The sequence below is a fragment of the Erithacus rubecula genome, assembly GCF_903797595.1.
Source record: "Erithacus rubecula genome assembly, chromosome: 3".
Classification (NCBI taxonomy): domain Eukaryota; kingdom Metazoa; phylum Chordata; class Aves; order Passeriformes; family Muscicapidae; genus Erithacus; species Erithacus rubecula.
The window spans coordinates 64,716,828-64,743,758 of NC_136689.1; the positions used below are offsets into that span (position 1 = coordinate 64,716,828).

At 42.5% G+C, this 26,931-nt stretch overlaps 1 protein-coding gene across 4 annotated transcripts in view; it reads right to left on the reverse strand.

Moving 5' to 3' along the window:
- The window catches only part of DSP (desmoplakin), a 49,698-nt gene that overhangs the window by 14,221 nt on the left and 8,546 nt on the right, over nt 1-26,931 (reverse strand). For 2 of the 4 annotated variants that reach the window (XM_079301520.1, XM_079301518.1), the window contains exons 1-15: nt 22,706-23,165; nt 13,768-13,870; nt 11,985-12,133; nt 11,464-11,638; nt 9,213-9,341; nt 8,013-8,063; nt 6,929-7,090; nt 5,909-6,013; nt 4,711-4,806; nt 4,384-4,509; nt 3,483-3,635; nt 2,285-2,439; nt 1,790-1,916; nt 1,047-1,251; nt 352-569 (exon numbers count right to left, since the gene is read on the reverse strand). In XM_079301520.1, coding sequence (XP_079157646.1) covers nt 352-569; nt 1,047-1,251; nt 1,790-1,916; nt 2,285-2,439; nt 3,483-3,635; nt 4,384-4,509; nt 4,711-4,806; nt 5,909-6,013; nt 6,929-7,090; nt 8,013-8,063; nt 9,213-9,341; nt 11,464-11,638; nt 11,985-12,133; nt 13,768-13,870; nt 22,706-22,905 — 2,154 coding nt within the window. In that variant the 5' untranslated portion in view covers nt 22,906-23,165. Of the gene's footprint in view, nt 1-351; nt 570-1,046; nt 1,252-1,789; nt 1,917-2,284; nt 2,440-3,482; nt 3,636-4,383; nt 4,510-4,710; nt 4,807-5,908; nt 6,014-6,928; nt 7,091-8,012; nt 8,064-9,212; nt 9,342-11,463; nt 11,639-11,984; nt 12,134-13,767; nt 13,871-22,705; nt 23,177-26,931 lie in introns of those variants that run through there. The other 2 variants (XM_079301519.1, XM_079301517.1) reach the window with 2 other exon arrangements.

Below are 26,931 nucleotides of genomic sequence, written 5' to 3' on the forward strand. Positions count from 1 at the left end.
AAAAAGCTAGGAGAGGGATAGTAAGTCTTATGTATCTAGTCTGTATCTCAGACAGCACTTTACAGGTAGGTGGTTAAGTGAAATCCTTGGAAAAGGACTCTACTCTGGATGAGGCTTAACATGAATTCATCTACCTTTCTGTATTCCTTGCCTGTCAGAATTTGATTTCTAAATTCAAGAGTCAACTTTTTCTACTTGGAAGGCAAATTCTTTAATTCTAATCCAAATCATCATGGTTAGCTTCCAAGTGAGAATTTTCTGCACAGAATCTGTGTCTTTCCCAGATGATCATAAACAGAACTGCAGCACAGAGTCATACTGAACTTGAGATGCTCAAACATCCACAATTACCTCTAAGTCCTTTATTCTGACTGAAAAGTCGTGCATAGCCCCTTGATCCACTCCAAGAGGAGCTCTTTGAACCATCTGAATCTCAGCAGCTTCAATCTGACGCCGAAGTTTCTGAAGCTCCATCAGCAGCCAGGCCTCCTGCTTCTCATGCTCTCGGTTTCTCTCATTAACAATAATGGTGTTTGAGGAACCCACGGGACAGCTCTCAGTTGGGACCACTGTAAAATTAATTGGGTAAGCATCAGCTGCCAGAGAACTGAGGAGGAACATGTAGAAAGACAAGGTAGTGCCCAAGGAATCCAAGTACTGAGTTATCTGTTGAACTGAGAACAGGTGGAAGATCTGGGCCCTTAGGCAGCTGTTTCAGGAAATAAAATCTCAACTTCACAGAAATTTAAAATTGCTTCCTAGTAACAGGAACATATCAGATGCACTAAATTCTTCTCATTCTCTCAGCAAATTACATGAATTTTGGAGCACTATTCCAAGATTCCATCAAAGGAAGGAAGAACAAAATCTTCCCCTGTGCAAGGCCAGTTTTGTTATGTTGGGAGACAGCAGGACAGTTCTTGAACATATTCCCATTCATATGTTGAAGATAACATTTTCACATAAACAGGATGCACCACCAGCCACCTCTGGAACAAAGAAACCCCAGCAATGCAAACTCTACAAAAGCCAGGACAACCACAAACCTGTTTGAGGCTGTCGTGGCTGATTAGGCAGCTGTATGATCAAGGTCTGGTAGTGCTTCTGAGCATCAGTGAACTGGGTCTGCATCTTTCGCTTGTCTTCATCACCAAACATCTCTGAGCCTTGGCTGTTCCTGAGGAATTCTTGATAATGGATCTCCAGGTCAGTTATTATCTTTTGGTAATCTTCCTTACGCATTGTTTTCAGCTGAAATAAGGAAGAAGGGAATTTTGAAATAAAAGGGGGAAAAAAGCAGTCGAGGAAGTTTTATGACTGGCTAATCATTAAGGAAAAGACTAATAAACCTACAAAACACCCAAAGTAATCACACTTTAGAATAAATCCTAACTAGGCTGCCTCTAAAAGTATGGTGCTAAGAGTCCCATCTGAGTTCATTTATTCTTGTTAACAGCATTTCCTACCTTAAAAGCAGTTTAAAATTCTACCTCTTACTCTGTTTATCCATGCCCTTGTGCAGTGGGAACAAGTACAGCGAGCATGTAATAAATTCTCTTAGCTAATCTTCCTGCTTATCTGTACTGTGTTTGAGTAGGAAAGCATTTTGTTTCTCCTTTAATAAAATTACAACTTCCATATGTGTGAGTGTTTGTGCAATCTAGCAAAAGGAAGGCCCATGGTTTTGTAGAACATACATCTGCACAGGATACTGCAGGGTCTGCTGGGGACAGCAGACATCAGCTCATGGATGTCTCTGGTCTGCAGGCAAGGCCAGCTGGCGTCTTACCTTGGCAATAGTCATAGCTCTGATTTTCTCAATGTCAATCATGCAGTAATGCCAGGACACCAGGCTCTTCATGTTGATATACAGCTGGTTCCACAAAGCTAAAATAGCTTCATAGTATTGCTCAATTCTAGCATGAGAGGGAAAAAAAAACAACAAAACCACGATCAGAATGCATCTGTCCTTGTAGCACAGCTACAAAACATCTCAAGAAACATCCACCAGATGTGGAGTGTGTTAAGGCTAGTTCTCTAGTTGAAAAAATATTAGAAATTAATTTATACATGACTTTCATTAGTATAGATGAGAAAAGCCTCATAGACATTAACATTTAAACATTTCTAGGCCCCAGCCTAGTTCCCAGTTTCACTGAAGTGAGTTTCCTCAAGTCAAGGGGCTAGTCCTTTAGGAGCACTCTGATCAAGGCACAGAACATATTTTGTGACGGGTTGCCATTCTGAGTGAACTCTAATCCCAGAGGCAAGTGTCCAAACTCACTTGGTAGCAAGATCCACTGCCAGTGGATTGGGGGGTGGGATGATAAGGCTGACAGATGGCACCAGCATGTCCACTCCCCCGGGGCCAGTCACCAGCCACTTGCTGCGCTCATTGTTGTCCTTCAGGATGCACTCATCGCCCTTGCGCACCGTTTTCTGAAAGGCATGCAGAACAATGCTTGTCCTCTGTCAAGTAAGGTGGGGCTTCCAGAAGACACAGACAAGGAAGATGCACCTAGATCACAGAAGCAGGGGTGCTTCCCAGCTTCCAGGTCTGGGTGCGCATCTCAGCTTCATATTGGGAAAATACATTAGTACAGACCAACCCCTTCTCATTCAATCTGCTCTCCATGTGAAGAAAACAAAAAAAAGCCCAAGAGTGAGCCAGAGAACACTCTGAGCAGTTCCCAGACTGGTAGATCATCAGACCTGGGGCCTGCCCTGACAAAGACCAAATGTGGACACATGGCCTGGTAATCTATGCAACCATACATGGCTTTAAGCCAGTGAGCTGAAGGCATGAAGATATTTAGTGCTGTGTCCATATTTACAAGGGTGCTGGGAGTGAGTGTGGCAGAGCCAGATTCACCAGCTCCAACTGCCAGAAATCCTGACACAAGGAAGCCACGGGTGTGGCCACAGTGAAGGAAAAAGCACATAAGCAGAAAGCACATCTAAGTTTACTGTTAAGGAAAAAAAATACACAAATAAATTCAAGCAGCCTCAGGACTGAGGAGGAAGAAAAAACATCACCATTCATTTCATAGCCCATTCAGAAAAGAAGTTGGAATACTAATGAGTAACTGTATTCCTCACTTTTGTTAGATGAATTGTTCACCTAAGGATCCAAAGAGGCACTGGAAAGGTGAACAGTCACCAAAAAAAAAGGTGAGGATGCTGAGAAGTATCTGTACAACAATTTTAATCCTATTATCAACCAGACTTTTATGTTCTAATTTGAAACATGAGTATTAATGCTATTCAATAGATTAATAATAATAATAATTTTGACTAGATATATTAACCAGTAAGAATCTACTTGTTTATTCATAATGGCAAGAAAGGCAGAGCTTCTTCTGTTAAAGAAATTCTAGCAGATAAAGGGGTTACACCTATCAGCTCAATGGTTTGCATACTATGTAATTTACAATGTTCTAGTTTACATGATGTTCTTTCTCAGCCAAAAAGGAATACAATACCAGATCCTGTTTGTAGTCACACAGAGCTTTGAGGATAATGGGCTTGTTACTTCGATAGTCTGGGTTACGTGGCTTCAGCTGCACAATCTTCCTAGATTTGTTCACCAAACTCTGCACTTGTCTCTTGTATTCAAGAATTCTCTCTCGTTCATTCTGCAAAGATTAATTATATATTACAATTTAGTTCTAAAGAGAAAAGGCATCTAGTTCCTGCTGTTTTATAAAGAGAGGGATATAGCTGGAGCTTATAGTAGGCAAAACTTACTTTATGAGTCTTTGGCCTATAATGTAAAACTACAGTTTTAAAAAGAGCAGAGAAACATCTAACAAAGTATCTTTGCAACTCTGGCAAGAAGCAAAGTTTGCAAAATTTGCATAGCAGGTTTTTCATACAGATCTTGAATGTGGTTAAAGTGGTGTTTAAGAAACAGAGGCATAAATTAAAAGAATCTCACAAAATGAATGCTAACAAAAAAGGGAACAATTACACTTTCAAACTGACTTAATCAACTGGCCTTTTACACCATAACCATTTTTTCTCCAATTTCAGATTGCAGTGCTTAATTCATTATAAGAAAACAGCTAAAAAAAACTGACTTCTATCCTTTCAAAGAGACTACAGTGATAGGCAAACATCACTTATCAAATGCATTTATCCTTCGAGGCAAAATCTATTCTACCACCAAAGAATAAAAGCATTCCTTCGCTTTTCATTTGTTAGCATGTCAGAAACTTAGGAATTTGTTGGACTTATTCCAGACTTAAAAATATCATGGTCTCAAGTTCATACAGTGCTGTATTTAAACATTGCAGAGCACTTGGGTTTACTTTTGGTATCCAAAGAGGGCAGCTGATTTCCCAGAAAAGCAGAACATAACCTGTCAGGCGAGTGTGACAGTACCTCCAGCTCTTTGATCTGCTCCAGCAAAGTCTGCAGTGACATGCTCTTATCACAGATGAACTTCTTTCTGATAGAGTCTTGTAAGTTTTTCAGGTAGCACTCTGTGGCTTGCGCCTCTTCAAAGAACTATGGGAAAAAAATTGTGAATTTAGCTGGTTGTAGCTCTTAAAAATGTCTACTAAAATTGATGGACTCCCTTAATGAGAAACCCCAGTTCACCTCTGGCACATTTATAACATGGCAACAGTGTGCTATGCACAATAAATATATCTCTGATGGCAGTCACACTTTTTAAAAATAGTGTGAGTTCCCCACATCACTACTCACCTGGAAGTAAGCTGCATTCTCCTTCAGGTGAACATCAATACATTTGGTGATCTGAAGAATCCAGCTCCACTGAGTTTGCAATGTATCCATGTAAGCCTAAGAAAAACAGTAATATACACACTTCAGACCACCACACTGATCTCCAGACTCAAGCAAAATTATTTACACTCCACACAAATGCAAATGAAAAATCTGCTAAAACAAATTCATGCAAATGGTTTTGCAACTTCTAAGCATCCACCTAACTGAGTTAAATACCTGCTTGTGAGACACAAAGAGAAATCTGTTCATGACCTGAATTTGTTTGATCAACATGAAGCCCCAGGTGAGTTAACAAAAAGGGGTGAAATGCAAACAAAGTGCAAATAAAGTATTTCAGCTGCAAATGGCCATGTTCTCCTTCTTTCAAGGAACACCCACAAATGTGATATTTTATGCTGGTTGGTTTTAGATTCAAAATACTCAAGCAGCTATAATGTAAATTATTTTAAAATCTACACACAACTTTTAGTTCACTCTGGAGCTTAAAAGAATCTTTCCTTTAAGAGAGAAATTGACTACAGAAGAAATAGGATTTTAAACAATTCAATAATAGTTAACCAAGTAAACACACAGAAAGGTAGAAATTATTGGGTTTTTTTCCTTTTAGCTTCTTCAGTTGCAGAGCTCTTATGCACTCTTGAAACTGCAACAAATACAGCATTTCTTAATAAAATGAGCCTTCCAAATTGTTGCAGCCTTTTTAATTAAAGAGCACACCACGCTGTGAAAGCAAAAGTGTCTTGGCTAAGCTGTAGAGAGGCACTATGAATTTCAGCTGCAGAAAGTATTTGCACCTGGATTACACATAAACCTTCAACAAAGGGTGTGGCTTTTTTAAAAATATGCCTGCTAAGACAGCAGAATATCAATGACATGTCTTCCTACCATAAATTCTGCTGCACTGTAGTCAGGTCAAACAAGATACAGTAATTTCAACACACTCAGAATTTATTTTACTTGCATCTATCACCATGTAGTTGTTAATGGCCAGGTTTGTAGAGGAAGGTATTAACATTTGTTACAGCAGCTCCTACAGCAGCATAAAATGGACATGATTTTGGGCAGCCTTCTTGAGCCCAAATGCAGCACTTTGAACTTTCACTGAGAACTTTTCCCTTGTAGCAACTAAAGGAGCAAGTGAAATCACACAACTCACCTCGATTTTATCTGAAGCAGGATGCTGATTGAGCACTAGCTGGTCACTTTCTTGTTTCAGCTTGTTGAGTTCTTTTTCTTTAACCTCCAGTTCACTCATACGTTTCTAAATAACCAAAACACAGCATTAAACAAACTCCTAAGGCACATTGCACAGCATGATTTGCTTACAATTCCCCAGATAGTTGTGACAATGTAAATTTATCCCCTCTAACACTATAAAGTGTTTCCCTTAGGTGTACTGAAGTTAATTATGAAGACAGTAGAATCAAAGAAGGTGCAATCATCTCAATTCCAGTCTCTGGGCTTGCTGTTTCAGAGAGCAAAGCAAAGTTCTGCCTTTCCTAAGAATGATGGAAGCAAAAATGACTGCATCTTGAAACATCCAGAACAACTGAATTTAAAATAAAAAAAAAGGCACCTCCATAATAGTATGAACTTTATATTCCTTTTTCAATTTGGTGATCAGCACCAATACTGGCTAAACAAACACACATGCTCAATTTCCCTACACACCCACAGACGACAAGGAGCAGGGCAAACTACATCTGGCAATGCACGCAATGTGCTGCTGGCAGAACACCTGAGGAAGAGAGCACAGCTCTACTTCCTGCTGACAGGTAATCAGGGCCAAATACAGGGACTCTGACCCCTGCATAGTCCCAACAGGGAGAATCAAAACTGCCTGATTCAAGTTCCTTAGTTTGGCATGCCAGCACAATGACAGTGTACACAAGCTGGAGGTGATCACTGGTCTGCAGTGGACTAGAAGATCACATTCCAAGGTCAAAATAAACTATGACAACTCATTGAATGGGAGCAAAATCCTCCAAAAAATGTCCTGTCCTGACTCAAAAGGTTATTACATAGTACTTTATTGAAAGCTGTTGATTAAAAACCCCATGAACTTAAAAGTAGTGAAGAAACACCCTGTGATGAGTCTCTCCTGAGAGAGGCTGCTCCTCCCTGACTATTCCAAGAGAGGGCTGATGGGAAGCACGGGGAGGTTGAGCTATCTTACAGAGAAGGACTCCTGTTTCCTGGCAATATCAGTGTTCCTGTCACTCCAGTCATAGAGGAGCTCCTCTTCCTCACAGTCATTGATCCACATGATCTCTCTGCTGGTGGCCTGGATGAGGTTCTGGAACTGCCGAAGCTGATCCATTCTCTCAAAGGAATATTTCTGCAAGGAAGTACAGAAATGAGAAGCCATAAACACATAAATGCCTGAGCTGGGTGGAGAAAGGAAAGCCAAGAGCACAGCATGGCATCTTTGCTGGTTTTTGGTTTGTTTGTTGTTTTTTTTAATGAAATAACAATAAAACTCAGACGTCTGTGAAACCTGTTGGCAATGGACAGTGGACAACATATCAGGATTTATAGAATAATGGGATCCTGATGTCAGCAGCTTCTCAAAATTATTTCAAACACAGTGTAGCAGACATGTAGGCAGCCAAGCAAAAAGGCAGGGAGGGAAGTACAAGAAATGTCTAAACAATTAACATCCTCTAACTTGCATTTGCAGCTCACAGCACATCCTCAATGTTACAGCAGCATCTTTTGCATAGTTGACACTTCAAGAAAAAATTCTTTGTCTTCACATCATAATACACATCCTGTTACTTGAAATCAGGTTGCCAGGAATCAGATTCTGACCCCAAGTGTTCAATAAACCATTTACACAAGATTCTCACTGTGTTTTACATGAAGATCCACACCAGGGAAGATGCACAGTATTTGATTCTAGTCCAACCTTTGAGTAACTTTTTAAGCTTCATATACAGCCTAATTTTATCACTACATTTACTATTATTAAGGAGGCAGAGTTCTATTCTTCACTTGCTTAGTGACCAACTCCCTTCACCAGGTGCAAACTAGAAACTTCCTTGTGAGAGTAAATCAATTATACAGCAGGCAACACATTAATATCAAGTCCATGACTCAAAATGAATCTTTCAGAAACTACAAAGCACTTTCAGTTTACTGCTGAATGGAATTATTTAAATGAGCATCTGTCACTGTCAAAACCTGAAGTGTCACTTGACAATCATACAGGTGTTCACAAAGCAAACAGGGTCTCAGAAATGAGCACATCCCATGCTTACCAGCAGGCCTTCATACTCTTCCTCCAGCTGATGAACTGCAGCCTTCTCCCGCTGGAACAGAGACAGCAAATACTTGGTGAGCTTTTTACAAGTTGCCTATTTCCTTTACAGTGTCAATATCATAATAATTGCAGGTGGTAACCTACAAATGCCTGCAAGAGACATCTGTCAATAGCAGATTTGCTCCACTGGATGATTCAGACGTACAAAACCAAGGCTTGGACAAACTTACTACTCTCAGGGATGCTTGGTATGCAACCAAGTCTGCACATAATCTGTAATACCAAAACAACACTCAAAACTGGATTTCTTTCTGCACCAAACTCCTACACCAGCTAGTCCTGGAGCAAGCTTTGGAGATTGTGAACTAGTATAAATTACAATGTGAGCAGAGAGTTTCAGTCTTTATCCCCATTTCTACAGCTGGGAACCTGCCCAGCCTTGGAACTGGCATTCCAAGGGCAGACTATCACCTTTCCTATTTAAAGCAGAAGGGAAAAGGAAAAAAATCCTTTTCACTCATTAGCTTGGTTGAGAGATCAGGGCTCCAGAACAGACCACCTTTTCTTTAGATTGAACTCTCTCCTGACAAATAAGAAAAAAGATGAATGGAAATTAAATAAGCCTCCTCTCTACTATACCTAAGTGGTGGGATGATAGGAAAGGAAGTTAAAACTGCATTTTCAGTCACTTCTTTATTCCAATCACAAAATTCAGAGGGCAACAGAAGTCTCAGATGAAAAAAAAAGAAAAAGAAAAAAAGAAAATAAATAATAACACTTAAGAAAAGCTTTAATCTTAGCCCAGAATTTGGGCATTTTTCACAGAAAAAAACCTGATGACTCAAGGCTGCATCATCCACCTTATTTTTTCACTTTCTTGTTTAATATACTGAGACAGCAAGTGAGAATAATCATTCTTAATCATTTGTCTCACAAATAATACGGCAATATTTATTTGCCAGCCTTGGTGCACAACAACAAAAAGCTGAATAGCTACTAAATTTTTATTTCAAAATTCCGAGGAAAGAAGTGAAACACAAAATTATCCAGGAATTCAGAGTTGAAAGTGGTTGCTATCATGACACCAGTGCTTTCTGAAGAGGAGGAACTTTTCAACATTTCTTTTTTGTAGTGGAACACCAGTAATCCAGTGCTATATACCTAGAAGAAGCAACATGTAAGGGAGGACAGTAATTACCAGATCTGTTTTGACTTTGTCCAGGTGCCAACGATAGTCTCCAATGGCATTGTGAGTTCTCCTGTGCTCACCAATCTGTTGCTCAATGGATGCTGCATCAAAGCCCCACTTCACTTGCTCCATTTCAACCTAGGAACAAGAAACAGGATTGGTACTTACATTTCTAACATTACTGCCTAAATTGGAGAATAAAGGAATTGAACTGAAGGAATCAGACTATGCAATAGAGAGTAAAATTGAAATAAAGAGAAGTTCAGGAGAGGGTCTTAGAGTTTCTTTAAATTGTCATCAATTGAACTGTGTGACAGCAGAAGAAACAAAATAGGAAAAATATTTCAGTTGTCTAAGGTTACACTAGATGAAGCACACTCAGTAGTGTATTTTCAGATGCTGCAAAGACACACTATGACTCTGTCTGAGTGCCTATCTGTGCACATGCCCAGTAAAGAAAGAGGTATCCTAATCTTGGGTTGGGACTGAATTTGGTAATTACCAGCTGGGAGTCAAATCTCTATGAGTCAACAGATGACAATAAAGCCAGAACTCAAGCGTAGGGGTTCAAAGGCAGTGCTGAAAACGATCCAAGAAACAAAACCATTTTTCATTCAGCCATTTAAAAGCTAGAGGACTTTGACCCTTCTCGTTATATTTAAACAGTCTAAAGAGACTGTAGCAACAGTGGCAGTCATGGCTGGCTGCCATATGTGAACAAAGGCTGTCTGGATCTTACTGCACTTTCCCCAGTTCTGCACTGGAAATTTGACCAACCCTCCCCACCACCTGATTCTCCTACCAGCAAAGCATCCCGACAAAAAACAGAAAAACAGCAAAGAACTGCAGCTGCTCAGAACCTTTTCCCACATCTCACCACACTAAGAGGGGAAACATTATCCTAGTCTCAGTGTGAGCAAGTAAAGGGACACAGCAAGGCATGACAGAAAGAAGCAGCATCCTGGCAAGTTCAAAATTAATTTTCCCAGTAAGGTAAGTGTTTACTGGCCCCACCTCAGCTTTGCTGTAGGCATGAAGGGGAAGAGAGGTAGAGAGCCTTTCACTTTCACAGGAGGTTCAGTGTGGGAGCACAGCTATAAAGCACTTGCTGTGTCTAGTGAGGGGTGTCTGAGCAGGGCGTCACGTGGAGCCTTTGGGAGGTGCAGCCTGTTCACCATCCCTCATCGCTGGAAGTGTGCCCAGAGTCTGTCCAACATCACTCCTCAAGCCATGGCAGCTCTGACAATCAGCCTCCTCTCCCACAGTGTGTGCAGAACAGTCATGTCAGCTCTTGCTGTCCAGGCACAATGCTTATACACATTGCTACTCAAGGAGTGCATCTCCCTTCCTCCCCTAAAACACACCACACTGAAAGACTAGACTACAACTTGCACTCACAGAAAAATGCTGCAGCTCAACAGAGCTCTACCCTCCTCATCTGGTTTGCATAAAAGCCACCTGGCAAATGCAATACACAGATAATAATGACAGAATCACAAAGCAACAACCTAATAAAGAGAGATAAAAGCAATGCAATTTCAATTTGCAAAGAGTCTGCAAAGGGTCATTTCAGCCACCTTGTTCCATCCTCCCTACCTGTCTCTCATAAGGGCTGCCCAACCACAAACTCACAACTTTCAACCCAGCAGCACAAAACCAGTGTGTGTTTTCCACTCCAGGTTACATCAGCAACAGCTGTGAATTGGCAAATTTGTTCACAGAATGCAACAAACAGTAGCTTCAGTACTTCTGTGTGCATTTCAGCACTGACTTCTGAAAGCCAAGTCCTGTGGCAATCAACTCTATCTCTATGATAAAGACACACTAGAGGGGTAGAACAACTGTAGAACACAACAATGATTAAATCTGTGAAGATAGTTCTGTCTCTGCCAAGGGTTAAAATAAATATGAACCAAAGGAATTCTGTGCAAAAAAGGAAGGAGGAAAATATTGAACACAATAATCTCTAACACAAACACACCAATGCCTTTTGTTCTGGTAACAGCTGTGCTTCATTTAGCTTTCAAAACTAACTTCCACACTTTTTCCTCTGCAAAAGAAGACCCCGATCCACGTTTGGATTTCATTGAGAATTCACTGTATGTACAATACTGGAAGGGGAAAAAAGGAACTTAGAATAACATATGAGTATTCATGCACACCTTCGCTTTTCCACTGACACCCAAAACATCACTACATATGGGGTGACGTTCATGAACACCAAGTTTTAGCATTGTCCCTGGGTTTTGCACACATTTACCTTCTGCTGCCTCATCCAGCTTAAACATTCACTGGTGACACGTTTCGTGTACTCATCCCAGCCCGAGCCACTCTGAGAGGAGAAGCAGCCACCGCCTTTGGAGCTGGCCCTCCTGGCACGGGGAACGCTGATGGCTTTGTACAGGGCACGCATCTGCTCCTGGAGCTGCAGCAGCCTGAAAGGAAGGAACCACTGTGTCTGAGAGCAAAACACCCAGAAAACACACACAGACAATGCAATTTATCTCCCCTACTGGACCACCAGTTGTTCAAGACAAAGTGTTGAAAGCAAAGACAGTGGAAATAATATACAGACTATGATTTCACGGAGAAAACAAAGGCATGAATTTCTATCAGAAATATATTATTGCAAGACCCTTCTCCATATTAGTGTGGCCAAACAGATTTAGTTCAACCTCACTGATTTCTATTACATCCTGCAACAGCAGGGAAGGTGAGCACTTGAGGTGCCACAAACTTTTATCAGTCATATTCCCGACCCCAACTCTTCCCTGACAATACCTTTTCTGATACATGTCACAGGGCTGGCCCATCTGCCTCATCTCCCTGATCAGTCCATCCAGGATGTCCATTTGGTCATTTGCCTGTGCAAAACACTCCTCCAAATCCCTGTTTCCTCTAAGTGGGACACCATCCCCATATTTCAGTTCCTAATGAAAAAAAAGGATGGGAGATTAAATTAAATATTCATCATCTAAGCCTCCTTTGGTTGGCTCAAAATAAATGTTGTGAGGACTGTTTTTTTCTTTAGGAAGCATGGTAAGTTTCAACAGTCAGGCTTCTGACTGCCAGTTTTAACTGGTAGAAGGCTGACAAAGGATCCACAGTCACAGGAAAATGCTTATTAAAATAAAATACGGAATAAAATTATTAAAATGTAATGTCAAACAAAACTTTCCATAAAGAGCAGCACATCTTAACATTTATTTCAGTGGAGCCAAGGTTTCACATAGTGTGCTAACTTCTAAAGGCATTATGCTTTTGCGTTTAGAAGATGAGAAGGAAACACTGTCGTAGGAGATGATAGATATTGCTTCTAATTTTCCACAAGGTTCCCTGAGGTACAAAGACTTCCCCCTCCTGTAAAAACATGAGCAACACAGTCTGCCTGGATCCAGTTCCATTCCCCATCACATCTGCATCCCACCTTATCACACAAAGTATAGGCAAATTCTCCATGCACCCTCTCAGTGCAGTTGGACCACCATGGTCATGGTGTTTCAACCAGGAACACAGAGCTCTTTGACCTCATGCCACACTGACACAGCCATGCTGAACAAAAAATAATGCAGCTGTGACCTGATTTTGCAAATAGAATATTATGGACCTCATTGCTCTGTCCCTTAGAAAGAAAAGAAACAAAGCAAGCAATGCATGGTGTGGCACCAAGCTGGAACTAAACATCTCTTTCTTTCAACTTCACTGGAATAATATTAATCCTGAACAAAAGGCAGTATTTACTCTGGCATTGATTTTTACATAAACATGCTCATATGTCCTGTATCTCTCAAAAGGAAATGAACTCCTAACCACAGAGTTCATTTCTGAAAGAATTTTCTGTCCACAGAGGGTCCAAAAGTGCACATTAAATCACATCTACTGCCAGAACTGTGAAAGCATTTCACATCTCAGTGGCCTCAACAGCAGGATGCACTCACCACCCTGCACCCCCTCTGACTTCAGCAGGAACAGAGGACGCCCCAGGTTCACCAGGAGTGAACAGAGCACCAGTGAGTAACCCACCCCCAGGCACTCTGTGTTTGTACCAGAGTAGCATACTGCAGAGATTATCTGTATGTATTGGAGCTGAAACAGCCAGGAAGACTTTAGTTTTATTTACTTCTTCAGGAATCATCTGGAGAAATAAAAAAAGGTTTTTCTTAAGGTGGCTCAGGTTCATTACGGTCCTGAAAACAATTACAGTATCCTACAGAATACACTAAGAGAATGTAAGTAGTCATTAATGTGTTGACACTGACAGTGGCCCTGATCTAAAACCAAAAAATAAGATACAGTAGAATCTGTTTGAGGGTTGGTTGGTTTTTGTTTTAATCAAGAAGACCACATTTATTAACCAGATGCATTTCAATCAGTTTTACTGAGCAGAGTAGAGGGAAGAAGGAGACCTAAGAAGGAGCTCTATCATTCCACTCCCAGTGGCCTCACACAAACAGCTGAAAGGGGAGAAAGAAGATGAAGAAGCAGAGCCTGTGAGTCCAGATAACACAGAATATGTATGTAATATTCATAATCACTTTGGATAAGAAGAACAAGAAGCACTCACAGGCTGCACTATGAGCTCAGCTCGTGTCAGGCAATCCGCACAGCTTTGCAAAAGCTCCTGGATGGTGTTCTGGCGTCTGGACATGGTACAGGTCCCATTCTGGCTGTTGTGGGGGAGAAGAAGAAGGTGAAGTAAACACAAAACAATTGCATGTTTTGAAGAAATACAAGAAAGACAAATTCAGAACAGTTAAGAGAAGTTACACAAAATAATCCACGTCATAAAAGCTCACAGAAACAGATACACATTAACTGCACTGTGATAATGACAATTCCACGATGGCAGAGCCACTTTATAGTCCTGCAACTGCAGGCATGGACTGACTTTAACACAGAATAGAGTAGAACATGGAAACTGGCATGCCATAAAGGAGAAAGCTTTTCTTCCAGCACAGGTATTTTTAGCTTTGATCAACAAAACTTTGGCAGCATTACAGCGAGAGTGAATTATTCACAATCTTTGTTAAAGTCAATACATTAGAGCATAGCCTTTGTGTGATGTAATTGCTCATGTTATCACACCAGCCATCAAATGTCAGGGCACACAAGGAAAGCAGGATTCTCAGCTAGTCAAGCGCAGGAGCATGCACGTCCACACAAGTGTAAGAAGGGCCCTTTTATCAGCAGAAATGCACAAAGTTAGTGCAGGGTCTTAGGAATGAACTGCAAGATACACAATCTACGACAAAAATAGATGTAGGGCTGGAGTCAGAAGACACTTTCTTACAAATACATAAAGTGTGAGTTTGGAGTCTCTAAGTAAAACTCCAGAATGAAAAATATTAGTGAGGGAAAAAAACAAGGCAGTTAACGGGGTCATTATTGCTGTCTTGCACATAATCTACTGCATCCATACTGCCAGAATGCTGCTTTTCCAGCATTTAGGATTCAGCCATCAAAGTGAGCCACTGTAGGCGAATGGGGGTGAGGTGCTTCAAGTGAAGAACCATTCCTTGGTGATGGGATCAGACCTCCCAAGCAAGCCCAGGCGACTTCTAAACCCAAACACTTGCCAGTGAAACTAAATAAATAACTAACAGACAGTGAGAGCTAAGGTGTTTCCAAGCCTTGCCTAGTTTTCTAACTCCTCACAGTAGGTAACCTTTTCCATTACAAATCACTGAAGAGACAAGCATTCCTTACAACAGTGATGCCAACAAGAATACCAGTGTGAACCTGTCCAACTCAGCACCAGCAAGCAATCGGGATTCAATGGAAATCTTTCTACTGACTTGAACAGACTGACCATCCTTGACAAAAGGAATTGTGACAATGAAAAAGTCAGAAGAGTCTTTGGAAAAATCATGGGAGTGGTGAGAAACATTCAATATTTTTAAGAGCTCTTCTGCTCTTAAAAAAAAGCTCTGTGCTTTGGATGCACCAGCAGCCTGCAGTTCTCCTACCAGCTCATCTGGAACAAACAGAAAAGGTTCCAGCAACTTTCCAGCAGCTTTCCCCACACCAGGGAACAGACCCTCAGAGGTGTAGAGACAGAGCTGCAGAGTCACTGGGTGACATAAAACAAGCTGTACACATGCAGCCCCCAGCTTGTACAGTGACCCTGTGGCTGCACAAACGCTGCGCCCCACTGTGCTATGCACCCCTGTGTATCTTGGAAACTGCTTAAAGAAAACAATTATGAAAAATAACATATGGGTCTGATTTTGTGCCAGGCTTTGTGTCAGCTTCCTTTTCTAAATCATTCCTTCTCCTTAGGCATCACTGCTGTGTTTAGATATAGAAATATCTGACTGCATCTGAAATTTACATTTAATTACACCCACAATTATCCTTATGAATGAAACATAATAAAGACAGGAGAGGAAACTTCTGAGCAATTTTCTCTTTTTAAAACACTGGAAGAGTATTTTTTCTTGAATCACTTTTTCCATCATAATCTGGCAGCTACAAATGCTGGATATCCATTAAAGCCAAATAAAGTATAGATAGTGACCAGATTTATACTGCAACCAGTCAGTCTATCTCCACTGGCTTCAGGGTAACTTCACTGAGCTCAAAAACATTACTCCACCATGGCAAGAAATCTAAACAACAGCTATTACAGCTAACATAAGAAGTTGTGAAGAAAAGCTATTTTTGAATAAATCAAAATATTAAATTAAAATACAAAGAAGTATAAATACAAGCATTTTGCTTTCATTCTAATGATGCTTGAATGCCATATCAACAATTATTGCCCAAATAATTTATAAAAAGGAAATCTGAAGATGGCTAAATATAGATGCACAAAATTGATTCAAAAGCAAGAGCAGAGGCCTTGAAATGAGAGGCTTAAGTACCCCTATCCAGGTCTCCAAAGAGAGTAACAAGTTACTTGTTTACAATTCATGGAGACCTTCTCAAGAAGAAAGCAGCATATATTTAAATCTCTCCAATCCAGCAGATAAAGATATAACCAAAATAATGGCAGAAGCTGGAACTATACAAATTGAAAACAGAAAAGAGCACACTACTTTATTAATGCTTTCTTTGTTGTCAAAAATCTAACCAGTTTTGCCAATAAAAATACAGAGATCAATCCTATGATAATGATAAAAAGGTCATGGCCTGTTAGAGGCACTTTCAAATCTGTCAGAAGACCAAACAGAGCGACGTGGGGTTACTAGGACACAATCAGAAACAGCAGATGCCAGCATGGGACCTGATGTTTGATGGCATAGCTCCACCAAGCCAACAGGAATCAAGAACTTCAAATCTGAAGAGGATTTAGCTGTACAAACATGCCCAAGGGCATAAATCAAAATCTGGACTTAAATAAAAAATACTTAGTGAGACAATACCTCAACAGACATACTGATTTTGATATATCAGATGGCACTAGCACAATCTCACAGGGACACATCTTCAGTACATTTCACCATGTGACAGGAAAGTACTTCATTAGCAGTTTCAAAGTCCCTAAGTATAATCTACCTCTTAACAAAGCCAACAGGCCTTTAATGGGCATGAGCAGATCAAAGCAGCAACTCCAATTCAGAGTAATAAGACAAACAACCTTGAGGCAGTAGGAAACAGACAGCCAAAGTAAAACCATACCCAACACAGAAAATACTGGGCCAAAGAAACTGAGGCAAACCCTGAACATGCTGGACAGCATCATAGTATAGAGGCAAGAACAAAGCTGGATTTTTAAAGAAAAAAAAATGCAACCTACATGGTATCTAAAAATATATTTATGTCCCTTAGAAAAATGTAGGATACCAACAATCCTCAGAGAACACAGATTAAGTGGGTTACTTTACATGGTACTTTGTCAGTGTCTCTCTTGTTTAGTCTGATTTTGTTTACATGAAACTGAACAAGTTTAGAGTAATGTTTGGTCATTGTAACACCTACTGCTGCTATGACAATTTGATTTAACTCTGACAGCAGCCAAACCTCTAACCTATGAATAGGATCCTACTCTATCCAACACTGTAGGCACACCATGCAGTGAAAATATGGGCAGATTTTTAATTGGTTTCACTGCACTCCTGCAAATGCAGCATATGTTACCAACCATTCCAGCAGAAATGGAAAGAGTTGGAGACTGGTCTTTTATCAGGACTCATAACAAAAGAGTGCAGGGTCTACTACTAATAAATGTATACATTTACAATAACCTGATTATTTGCTGTGCTGCTTTGGTTTTGTAAACCCTGCAGAGCAGTGCTGAGTGAAACAGACTGGACTGCTTTTGACCTGAACTACGTACTTGTCCCTATAACTCATTTTAGACCATGGCACTTATTTGGAAGGCAGCTCATGAATTTCAAAAAGGTCCTATTAAGCAGAGTTCTTCATTAAAATAATTTTAATAGTCATTAACTATTAAAGGAACAAAGGAAAACAAAAGGGGATAGCGTCTTTGTTTTAAAATTACGAAAACACTTTAAAACACAGATGAGTTGCTCTTACTTGGGATGTTGAAATGTAGGCCTGTTGCTCTCCACTGTCAGGAGAGCCCTAGGAAAGGCATAGCATCTCTCTGTCGTCATTCTGTACAGGAGCCTCCCTTTTCAGTGCATGTCAAGGCAGAACACATTGCTCCCTTGCTATAATATCCTTCTGCTCTCCCTGAGAATGAGAGGACAGCCCAACCCCTGCTGCCTGGGATTTGGGCAGGATAGCAGCTCAAGGAACACCTCCCTGCTGGAATATACCCTAACTGAGCTAAATCCAGCCACTGCTGAATCCTCAGTGTCTGAACTAGGATTTGTGTTTAACTGATGAGCAATACCTGTGATCTTTACAGGACCCCCAGCTCTACTGAAACAAGAAAGAACTATTCCTGCTTTTCCTAAAAGGGACTGAGAAAAATGCTCAAGGCATATGATGAATTAGGAGCATAGAGACAGACATGTCAGCAGTGCCCACATCCTCAGAACACATCAGAGCTGAGTATTGCTGGCACCGACTTATTCAAGCAGTCAAAAAATTATCCCAAGTGATGCATTTTGAATAAACCAAATACCTTCCCTAAACACTCAGCCTGCACCCCCACAGGGCCACTGTGGGAGCTGATGTTGTCACTGCAGAACCCAAGGGGCAAGGAAGCCAGCTCCCTTCTGCTTTCTCCTTTGCCTCCTGCTGCTGCAAGACCTGCACACCCCCAGCACAAACACCTGGACCGTGGGGGCTACTCTGGTGTCTGCCTTTGCTACTGCACATCCAGAGGCTGCTGTGTTATCCAGGTGTGATCAGTGCCCAGAGGAGCAGGGCAAAGGAGACACAGAAACACATCCAACAATTCTGAGGAGCCTTCCCACAAAGCTTTGGGAGCACAAAGAGGTTGCTCTTGTCCCGAAGATACTATTTAAAACAAATTAGAATAATCCTTGTTAAATTTTCCAAGCCTTCCACAAAACTCCTAGCCTTTTAAAAATTCAAAGTTTTTAAATATTTTTTATTCATTAAAAAATGGAGGAAGCTTTAAAAGAAAGTCTTTGAGAAGATCCAGAATATTGAATGACTCCCATAACTCAACAAGAAAAAAAAAAAAAAGCGCTTCTTTTTCTTCACAATTCCCATCCCCCTCCACACAAACTTGTTTGAACAAGCAAAAGATTCATAAAGGGATTACCTGGTATGCCCAGGGTAGGCAAGTCAGAGGAAAAACCTGACCTGGAATCTGCATTCCCAGCAGAGAGCCTGCACATGCCACCGCCCATCCGCCACCACCCGCCAGCTGGGTGTGTGCACGCTGGAAAACGCAGCGGCGTAGAGGTGGTGAATCGCGACATCCATAAGGGTATAACCAGCAGCTAAAGTGCTACAGCCCAGCTTTCTCCCCCCTGCCTCAAAGGAGGTGAATACAAACTGTCAAATCATCAGGAGCTTTCCCTATATGTCTCTGCTCTAGCTAGGACCAGCCTCACCAAACTAGTCCATCTGCCAAGTATGCACATAGACTAGGGTTTCCATGATGGCTGGAAACCTCAAAAGACCCCTGCATCTGGCACAATCGGGCTCTAAATCCCATTAAAATTGTGCAAAAATCTAGTAGTCACTAGTGAAGTATTGAATTGTTAGGACCGCCGGGGCTCAGTGCCTTCGCAGCACGCAGGGTTTCACAACGGACCGTGCCACTCCTCATGCTTTTTCGCACTGGTATGAATCACCAGGAGCGACAGAAGCGTTCCCAAAGGCCGTACCTGCCCATGCAGCCGGCTGCTCACACGCTGCCCCTCCCAAGGCCGAGGGAGGTGCCAAACACCGGCTCTAGCCGGGACCATGGGAATGCGCCTCTGCGGGAGCGCAGCGCCCGGGACGCGCAAACCCCCTTCTGACAGAGGCTTCCACGGCCCCACGGAACGGGCACACGGCAAAGGCACAGCCCCAGCCTCTGTTCACGGCGTGGCAGCCTCTCCCTTTCTTTCTTTCTTTCTTTCTTTCCCTGGCAGCCAGAGCCCGGCGCAGGCTCTGCCGGCAGGGCAGGTATTCCCCGGCAATTCACGCATTCCTCCCTCGCCGTCTGAGCAGCTCAAAGGGGAAGTTACCACGCCAGCTCTTCCACACTCAGCTTAGCCAGGACTCCACAGATCCTTGAGAGACTGATGGGAAAGGCAAAAGTGTGGCTCTGAGCCTGTTTTCTCCACGTTTACTTTGTTTCTTGGTTCCTCAGAGGAGTGTCAGGGCAGAGAAGGTAATTTTCTAACTCCTTTTCTAACTTGAAGCACAGAAGTTACATTAATCTTTAAGTAGAACTGTGTAAATTAATTTATGTTTATGTTCAGTGTCCCTGAATCCTAGGCAATTTTTTCCCCTAATTTCAGCAATGACAAATAAAACTGCACAACTTTGCTTTTTTTTTTTCTTTTCTCTCACGGTTTATCAGATTTTCTATCTCCATAGCAAAGGCATTGATAAATATTTGACTGATGAATTGGCAGTTTAGCAGAGTGTGAGTCACTGTCAAGCTAAGTATCTGTACTCCGGGCCAAGCTCATCCTGAGTTCCCAAGCCAGAAGAAACCGGGAATGTTGTAAAAGCACCTTGCTGAGCCCTAAGGGTAGGGAGCGTCTCATATTGCTCTGTGAGTAATGTAACACTCAGCACAGACTTGTTTGGCAGAATACGCCCCAAAACCTACAAGACTAGACCCTAACTTGAATCCTACTGCATTTAAAAATTAGGGTAGAGTGATCTTCCCCATGGTAAAAAGAAGTCTCCGTTTTCTGAGTTCAGTAGATGCCACTAAACTTTGGCATCAAATATGTCAGGAGAAATGCAATTAATAAAAACAGTTCCATAGATGATGGCCTGATCCCAATCAGTGATAAACAACATGCAGAGCATTTAATGGATTTTGTGCACACAAACACACATGCAAAATCAGGCAAAACTGCTTTTTTCATTAACTGACAATAAACCCCTTGTTTTGAGACATTTTAACTCATATCAGTACTGCTTACAAATAAACATATAACTGTAAGGTGGCAAACATGCATACTCTGTTGCAAAAAAATATTTAAAGTATTTGGTATGATCAGATTTTTTCAAATGAAACAATATGTAAATGCATATATTTTTTTATTTTAATCTCAATAAAAATTGTCTTTAATTCCACTCAGAAGTTTCACAGTAAAGTGAACAGGAACTTTCATTGCAACCTTCTTGCCAGACATACCTTCTCAGAAAGGAGCAATGAATATTATGTTATAAAAAGGAAATGAAAGAATGTTGATATAAGGTTGTTAACATCTTGATCTGTCCTTTCCACTCTTGCTACATCACCATTGAAAGCTACAGAAAGAAGATCCTAACAAAGTACAGACTGTCTTAAAATATGTAACTATGGCCAAAGAATGCTAAATTAAAGGAAGGCATGTGTCCTCTAGTGAAAGTTGGGAGTGATATGGAAATCACCATACTGAATCCAAATAGAGTTGCACCAGTGTAAAAAGAGGGAAAGAGAACAGACAGGAAGTAACGTGCTGCCATTCATTTTTCATGGCTGTCTGCTGTAAACACTAAAGGTATTTGCAATTAAGCACCCCTAGCAAAACAAATCCTCACACAGGCAGCACAGCAATCTGGAGTCCTAGTGAGTGCACTCCACAATGCTGCAGTACTGAAATGTTCTTATTAAAAAGCAATAAATAGATATTCTCATACTACTGTATGTAACAGTAACTGGATGTCTTCTAGCTGCAATTTGTTACAATTGACTTACTCATGCACACAACAAACCGAGAGTCAAACAAATAACTAAAACTAAGAACTGGACAAAGTAATAAACAAAAAAAATCCATAGAATACAAGTTTTGTCATTCATTCAATGGTCCTCCAGCAACTGGTCTGACATACTGGTCTGTGCTTTCTAGGATAACCCTAATTCTCTACGGCCACAAATAGATCTGTTTGATATTAAAAAGCCTGTCTTTCCTCATCTGCTGTTTATTTAGTACGTATGTTTAATTTTCACCCTTTTGCAATCTAATTACGAACTATCCATAAAATTAGGGCTTAAATTCTAATACAAAATACATGACAGGGCCTCTGCATCAATTCCTGAGTCAGTGGCATCCATAATTAGACCAATAGACTTAATACAGCCATTCCACACACACAAACCAGCCATCACCAGCTGTGCTTTGTGATGGTGCTGTACCATACACCAGCACTGCTTCCTTCAGTGTCTGTAACTGCTTTTCAGTCCTGTGACCTTCCAGACAAGGAGATAAATGGAGAAGTCGTCATGATTACTGCACTCTGCAGAAAGTCCTTATCAGACTTGATGTGCACAGACTGCTGGTACAGCTGCATCCATGAGAACAGGCATTCCCCAAGCCAGGATCCACAGCTGGCACCCTGCCTACAAGATCTTGACTGTGCCCACAGCACCAGGGCAAGCAGAAAGCTAAAATGGTAAGAGGAGGGGGAGGAGAGCAGACCGATTTTGCTAGTCATGTATCTCTGTCCCCTGCCACCAAATGTCAGGGATCGCTGTATAAAACATCATGATTTAAACTCCCAGGCCTCACACAAGCTAGAAATGAACTCAAATACTAACAAGAGAACACTTCCCACTAGTTAAAACTGTTTTATAGCCCTACTTATGCAACTAGTCGGGGAAGGCAGAGCCTGGGTGTATGGGGTATAAAGCAATTCACTTCGGTTCAGCTTGTTTTGCATCACTGAGCAAAGTGGGGTTTTATCAGCACAGAGCTGTTGGGTCAATACAGCCGGCACAGACCCATTTACAGCCCTCAGTGCAAACGGGACGCGCTGCTTTTAGTCCTGCTACTCTCTTCAAGGAGAGTCACCACCAAAAGCGGATTTTTAAAAGTAAGTTCTTCGCTTGCATTTAAAAGCCTTTTAGAAGTTAAGACGCCTCAGGGAGGAACGGAAAGAAGAAACTTGGAAGTTCGCGCACCTAGGGAGCCGCACCGCGAGCGGGCTCACGGCGGCTGTCCGAAGGGCTGACCCGCACCTACCCGTATCCGTCGGAGGCATAGTCCCCCCCGTAGGTCTTCTGGTAGTAGTAGGTCTTGTGGGTGTGGGTGGTGCCGCCGCCGCCGCCGCCGCCGCCCACGACGTGGGAGCTCATCTCGTAGCGCAGGTCGGTGCCCGACTCTGCCCGCGCCATGCGGCCCAGCGTGTTGATGCGCGGGTGGGACCCGCCGTTGATGCTCATGGCAGCGGGCGAGGGGCGAAGCGACCGGGACACGGGGCCGGACCCGACGGCACCAAAGGCATTCACGGCCGGCAGCGCCCGCCGCCGTGCCGCCGATCCCTCGCAGTGCGCCGAGGGCCGGGAAGAGCCGGGAAGAGCCGGGGTCGGGACGGCCCGCAGGTGAGGGCACGGCAGGAGCGCGGTGCGGAGACGGGCGGGCGGTGAGAGCTGCTGGCGGCGGCGGCAAGAGCGGAGACCCTGTCCTGTCCTGTCCCCTCCCCGCCGGCGGAGGAAAGGCGAGGCCACACCTTTCCGCGGAGGTTTTAAGCGGCGCTCCTGGGCGGGGAGCTCCGTGCTCCGCGCCTCCTCGGCGGCCGTCCCGGTCCCTGCGCTCCCCGCCCCGCCGCTCCCCGGACACCGCGCGGGCGCTGTCACCGTCGCACCGCTGTTTCCACCACCTGTCCCGGTGCTTGTGCTGCCCTGCGAAGGTTGGAGTCCGCTGGAAACTTCCTCCCGTCCTGTCCCCTGTTAGCGGGCTGGCGCTTGCCCTGGAGCTGCGGCTCGGATGGAGGGGGACCAGGGTGCCCTCGATACCAAACAGCTTCGTGCCTGTCCGGAAAGAACCCGGCACCAGAACAAGGCACCATTCCGTCGAGGATGGGTCTGGACCGCTGGCAGCTGCCCTCTGCCCTGCGCATCTCAGGGAAAACGACTTGCGTGCTTCGTCAATTTCAAAATACACATGGTCCCACATTCAGGAGCACTTTGGGCACTCCAAGCCCAGTGTGTTTCTGAAACAGGGCTGAGACTTGTGCCCTAGTGCATGAAATGTTGGATTAGTGCCGTGCATTGACTGTGTTTGTGCCTGAGAAAGAAGACATTCGGAAACAGGCATTTAAATTTGTCTTTTCTGCTCAGATGTTCTTGGTTCTGGATTTCTGGTGCTCTGAAAGTTGTGATTAACTTTCAAATAGGCCATATCTTAGGAGGCAAAGTTATTTTAACACATTCGTGTGCATACAGGGTGCTGGCAAAGGCAGTTTGCTGTAGGATGCCCAGAGGGGCCTTTGTTGCCAGCCAGTGACCATCGGATTAGTCTCAAGTGTCAACTGAGCACCATTTCTTAGCTAGGCTCAGTGGCAGTGCCTCAGCTGGTCTGGCCACTTGTCCATGGTGTTAGAAAACAAAGATGGCCAGATTTTAAGAAGCAGCAGTCACTCATGAATAACTGTGCCAGGCTTTTCTGAGATAATCCTGAGGCTTTCATCCCGATGTGTAGTACATGAGCCAGCCATATCTGCCACCTGATGCTCTGTGACAACACACCTGCTGGAAGTTTTTAAACTTGTGTGAGATTACCAGCAACTCACATCATGTGTAAATTCTTGTGCCTGTTTATGTCTTTTCTGCATTCCTCATTCTCCTGGTATTTTAAATCCAAATGATGGGTCATGGGACAGTAACAACCAGATAAATGTATCAAAGGACAAGACTTCATAAACTATTAGAGAAAACCGATTGAGTGCAGTTCTCTCCAGTGCCACTGAAACTGCTGGGACTGTGGGAGCACCACGGCACAGGTCACATGAGAACCTGCCCTGCTGCTGGAGGTGATGGGCCAAGTGTGGAGTAGAGGAGGCATAAGAGCTCCTCCAAGCAAGTGGGGTTGCTTGGTCCTGAGGGGCTTCCTGGTGGCACTGCCTGGAGGTATGAAGAGGCAGAATGCAAGGTGGCTTATTATATGTGAAGTCATACAGTGACTTTCATATTGTAATATATATGCTGTATTATATGTAATGTGAGTGATTATATGAGTGCATATATATATATGTATACAGACATGCATATATATTTGTGTTTATATGTGGATTTGGGATGCTGTTTTGAATACAGATTACATCTGCGTGATTGGATGGTTTGACATTACATTTCAAAGCCATAGGGGAGCAGAATACAAAACAAGGATGAGTAAGAAAAACAAATATAGAGGCTTATTACTGTAAAGAAGGAAGGAAAAAAAGTAGAAAACAGCTGTAGAATAGGCAGGAAATGCAGAATGAGGGAAACTTGGACTTTGTGCTTTGATACAGATCTCTGAATTAGTACCAATATACATAAAAGTCAGATTTTTGCATGGTGGTGTATCAAGCCAGGTGTTTGTATTTTTTTTTTTTCCCAGCAACTGCCTTTGAAAGCTGACCATTTATATGTATGCATATTTAGAGATCCAAAAGTATTACACTGATTTGAGGTTCTTGCAGAGTTTTAGCACCACCTCCAATCAGCCCCACCTTTCAGCTTGGACTGATGTGCCAGCTCAGTGAGACACACCATTATCTGTGATGGAGACAGCATGTGTGATACACCCAGAGGCCTGGATGAGTCACTGTTACCTGGACACAAAGAAAAATCATTAAATACTTCAATAATGACAGGGTTCTGGTGGTCCTACTTGCACAATTAGCCCTACTGAAATGAGGATAAGAGGGTAAGACTGAGATGGTACTGTGGGCAGCACAGTTCTCCTATCTTAGATGTTTTAATAGATAGAGAAATAAAAGAAATAAGCAGAAATAATTGAATTTGTTGAAATAATAACTTTTTCTTGGATCCTTACCCTAGCTGGACTCCGTTATCTTGAAGCAGGATCAAGTCACATAGATATTGCTTGAAATTCATCTAAATGCATGAAAATATCAATGTAATAGCTGGATGATCTCACTTAAACCACTATTCCTGGAAAGGCCCAATCCTGACATACCTAGGGCCACATCCTAAATTCCTTGACTTTCTTTGGTATCAAAGAGTTTTTGAGTGCAAATAGCCAGTAAACTGCAAAGTGCACTCTCATAATGTCCCTCCCTCATGATGTCCCTCCCCATGGTAGTGGGGTTGAAAGTAGCTGATCTTTAGGGTCCCTTCCCACTCAAACCAAACCATAATTGTATGATTTTCCTCCCAAGGAAAACTACATGGAGGAGAGAATAAAATGTAGTAATTTGAAGTTTATAGTTCATCTCCTTTGGCAGAGTTCTCTCTCCTAAGGTAAGGACCTATTAAAATTGTGTAGATCTTAGGAGCCTCTCTCTTTAAGCAAATAGTCTAAAGGAGATATAATATTCCCTACAAGCTCCTGAACCCAAGCTAGAGCTTGAATTGCAGACACTATGAGGATATTAGGAGACAATATCCAAAGAGGCAAAATGTCAGCAGCTGATGACTGCTTAAGTAAACAGAGGGAATCTCCTTTATACATAGTATTAGTGCTAGGCACATCTCTTTGGTTTTAATAAAAGGCTCCTTTCCAACCCCAAACAGTCGACCCAAAAGCCCTATTTTAGGCTTAGGCTGCTGCATACTTGGTTTTTAACCAGAACACTACCTGAAATGAACTTAACACACTATGCTGGTTGCTGTCTGTAGCAGGGAAACCTCTGTATTTTATCTTAAGAACTGAATTCCAAGGGGCACACTGAAATTCCCCTCAGTGGCTTGTTAATTCATTGCTTTTGGCAGTAGTTGCCAGCCCCTCCTATTTCATGTGGCTTCTTCTGAGCTTATTTATTGGCATCCTCTCTTTAATGCCCTCCTTGCCTGGAAAGGAACCAAATAAATTTAAAGTAGCTGAAACACATTGATAACCACTGACATCTGACATCCGAAGTACAAATCTGAATGTGACTTGGTAACTGATTTCCATTATTGTAGCTTGCAAAAAAACAGCTCTGGCCTTCCAAACAAATCAAATCATCCAGGTAAACCAGTATGTGACTCTTGTGTTCCTAACTCCTACACTTTTGGGCAGCAAGGACAAGTTTGCACGTGCAAGCCACTAATCTGGCTATGTGTCTTTGGGAGTTGCTTGATATGCACCACCCCTCCTGTGCAGGGGCTGCCTGGGAAGAGGCAGCTTGGGCTGAGGGGCAGCATTCATAAAGTCCATGTTTGTGATGACACGACAGTCAATCCTGGGAATTTCCTCTTCCTCCCTTTGCTCAGACAGAATTCTCCCTAGAAAATTGACAGTTAACTCTCCAGAGTCTGTGC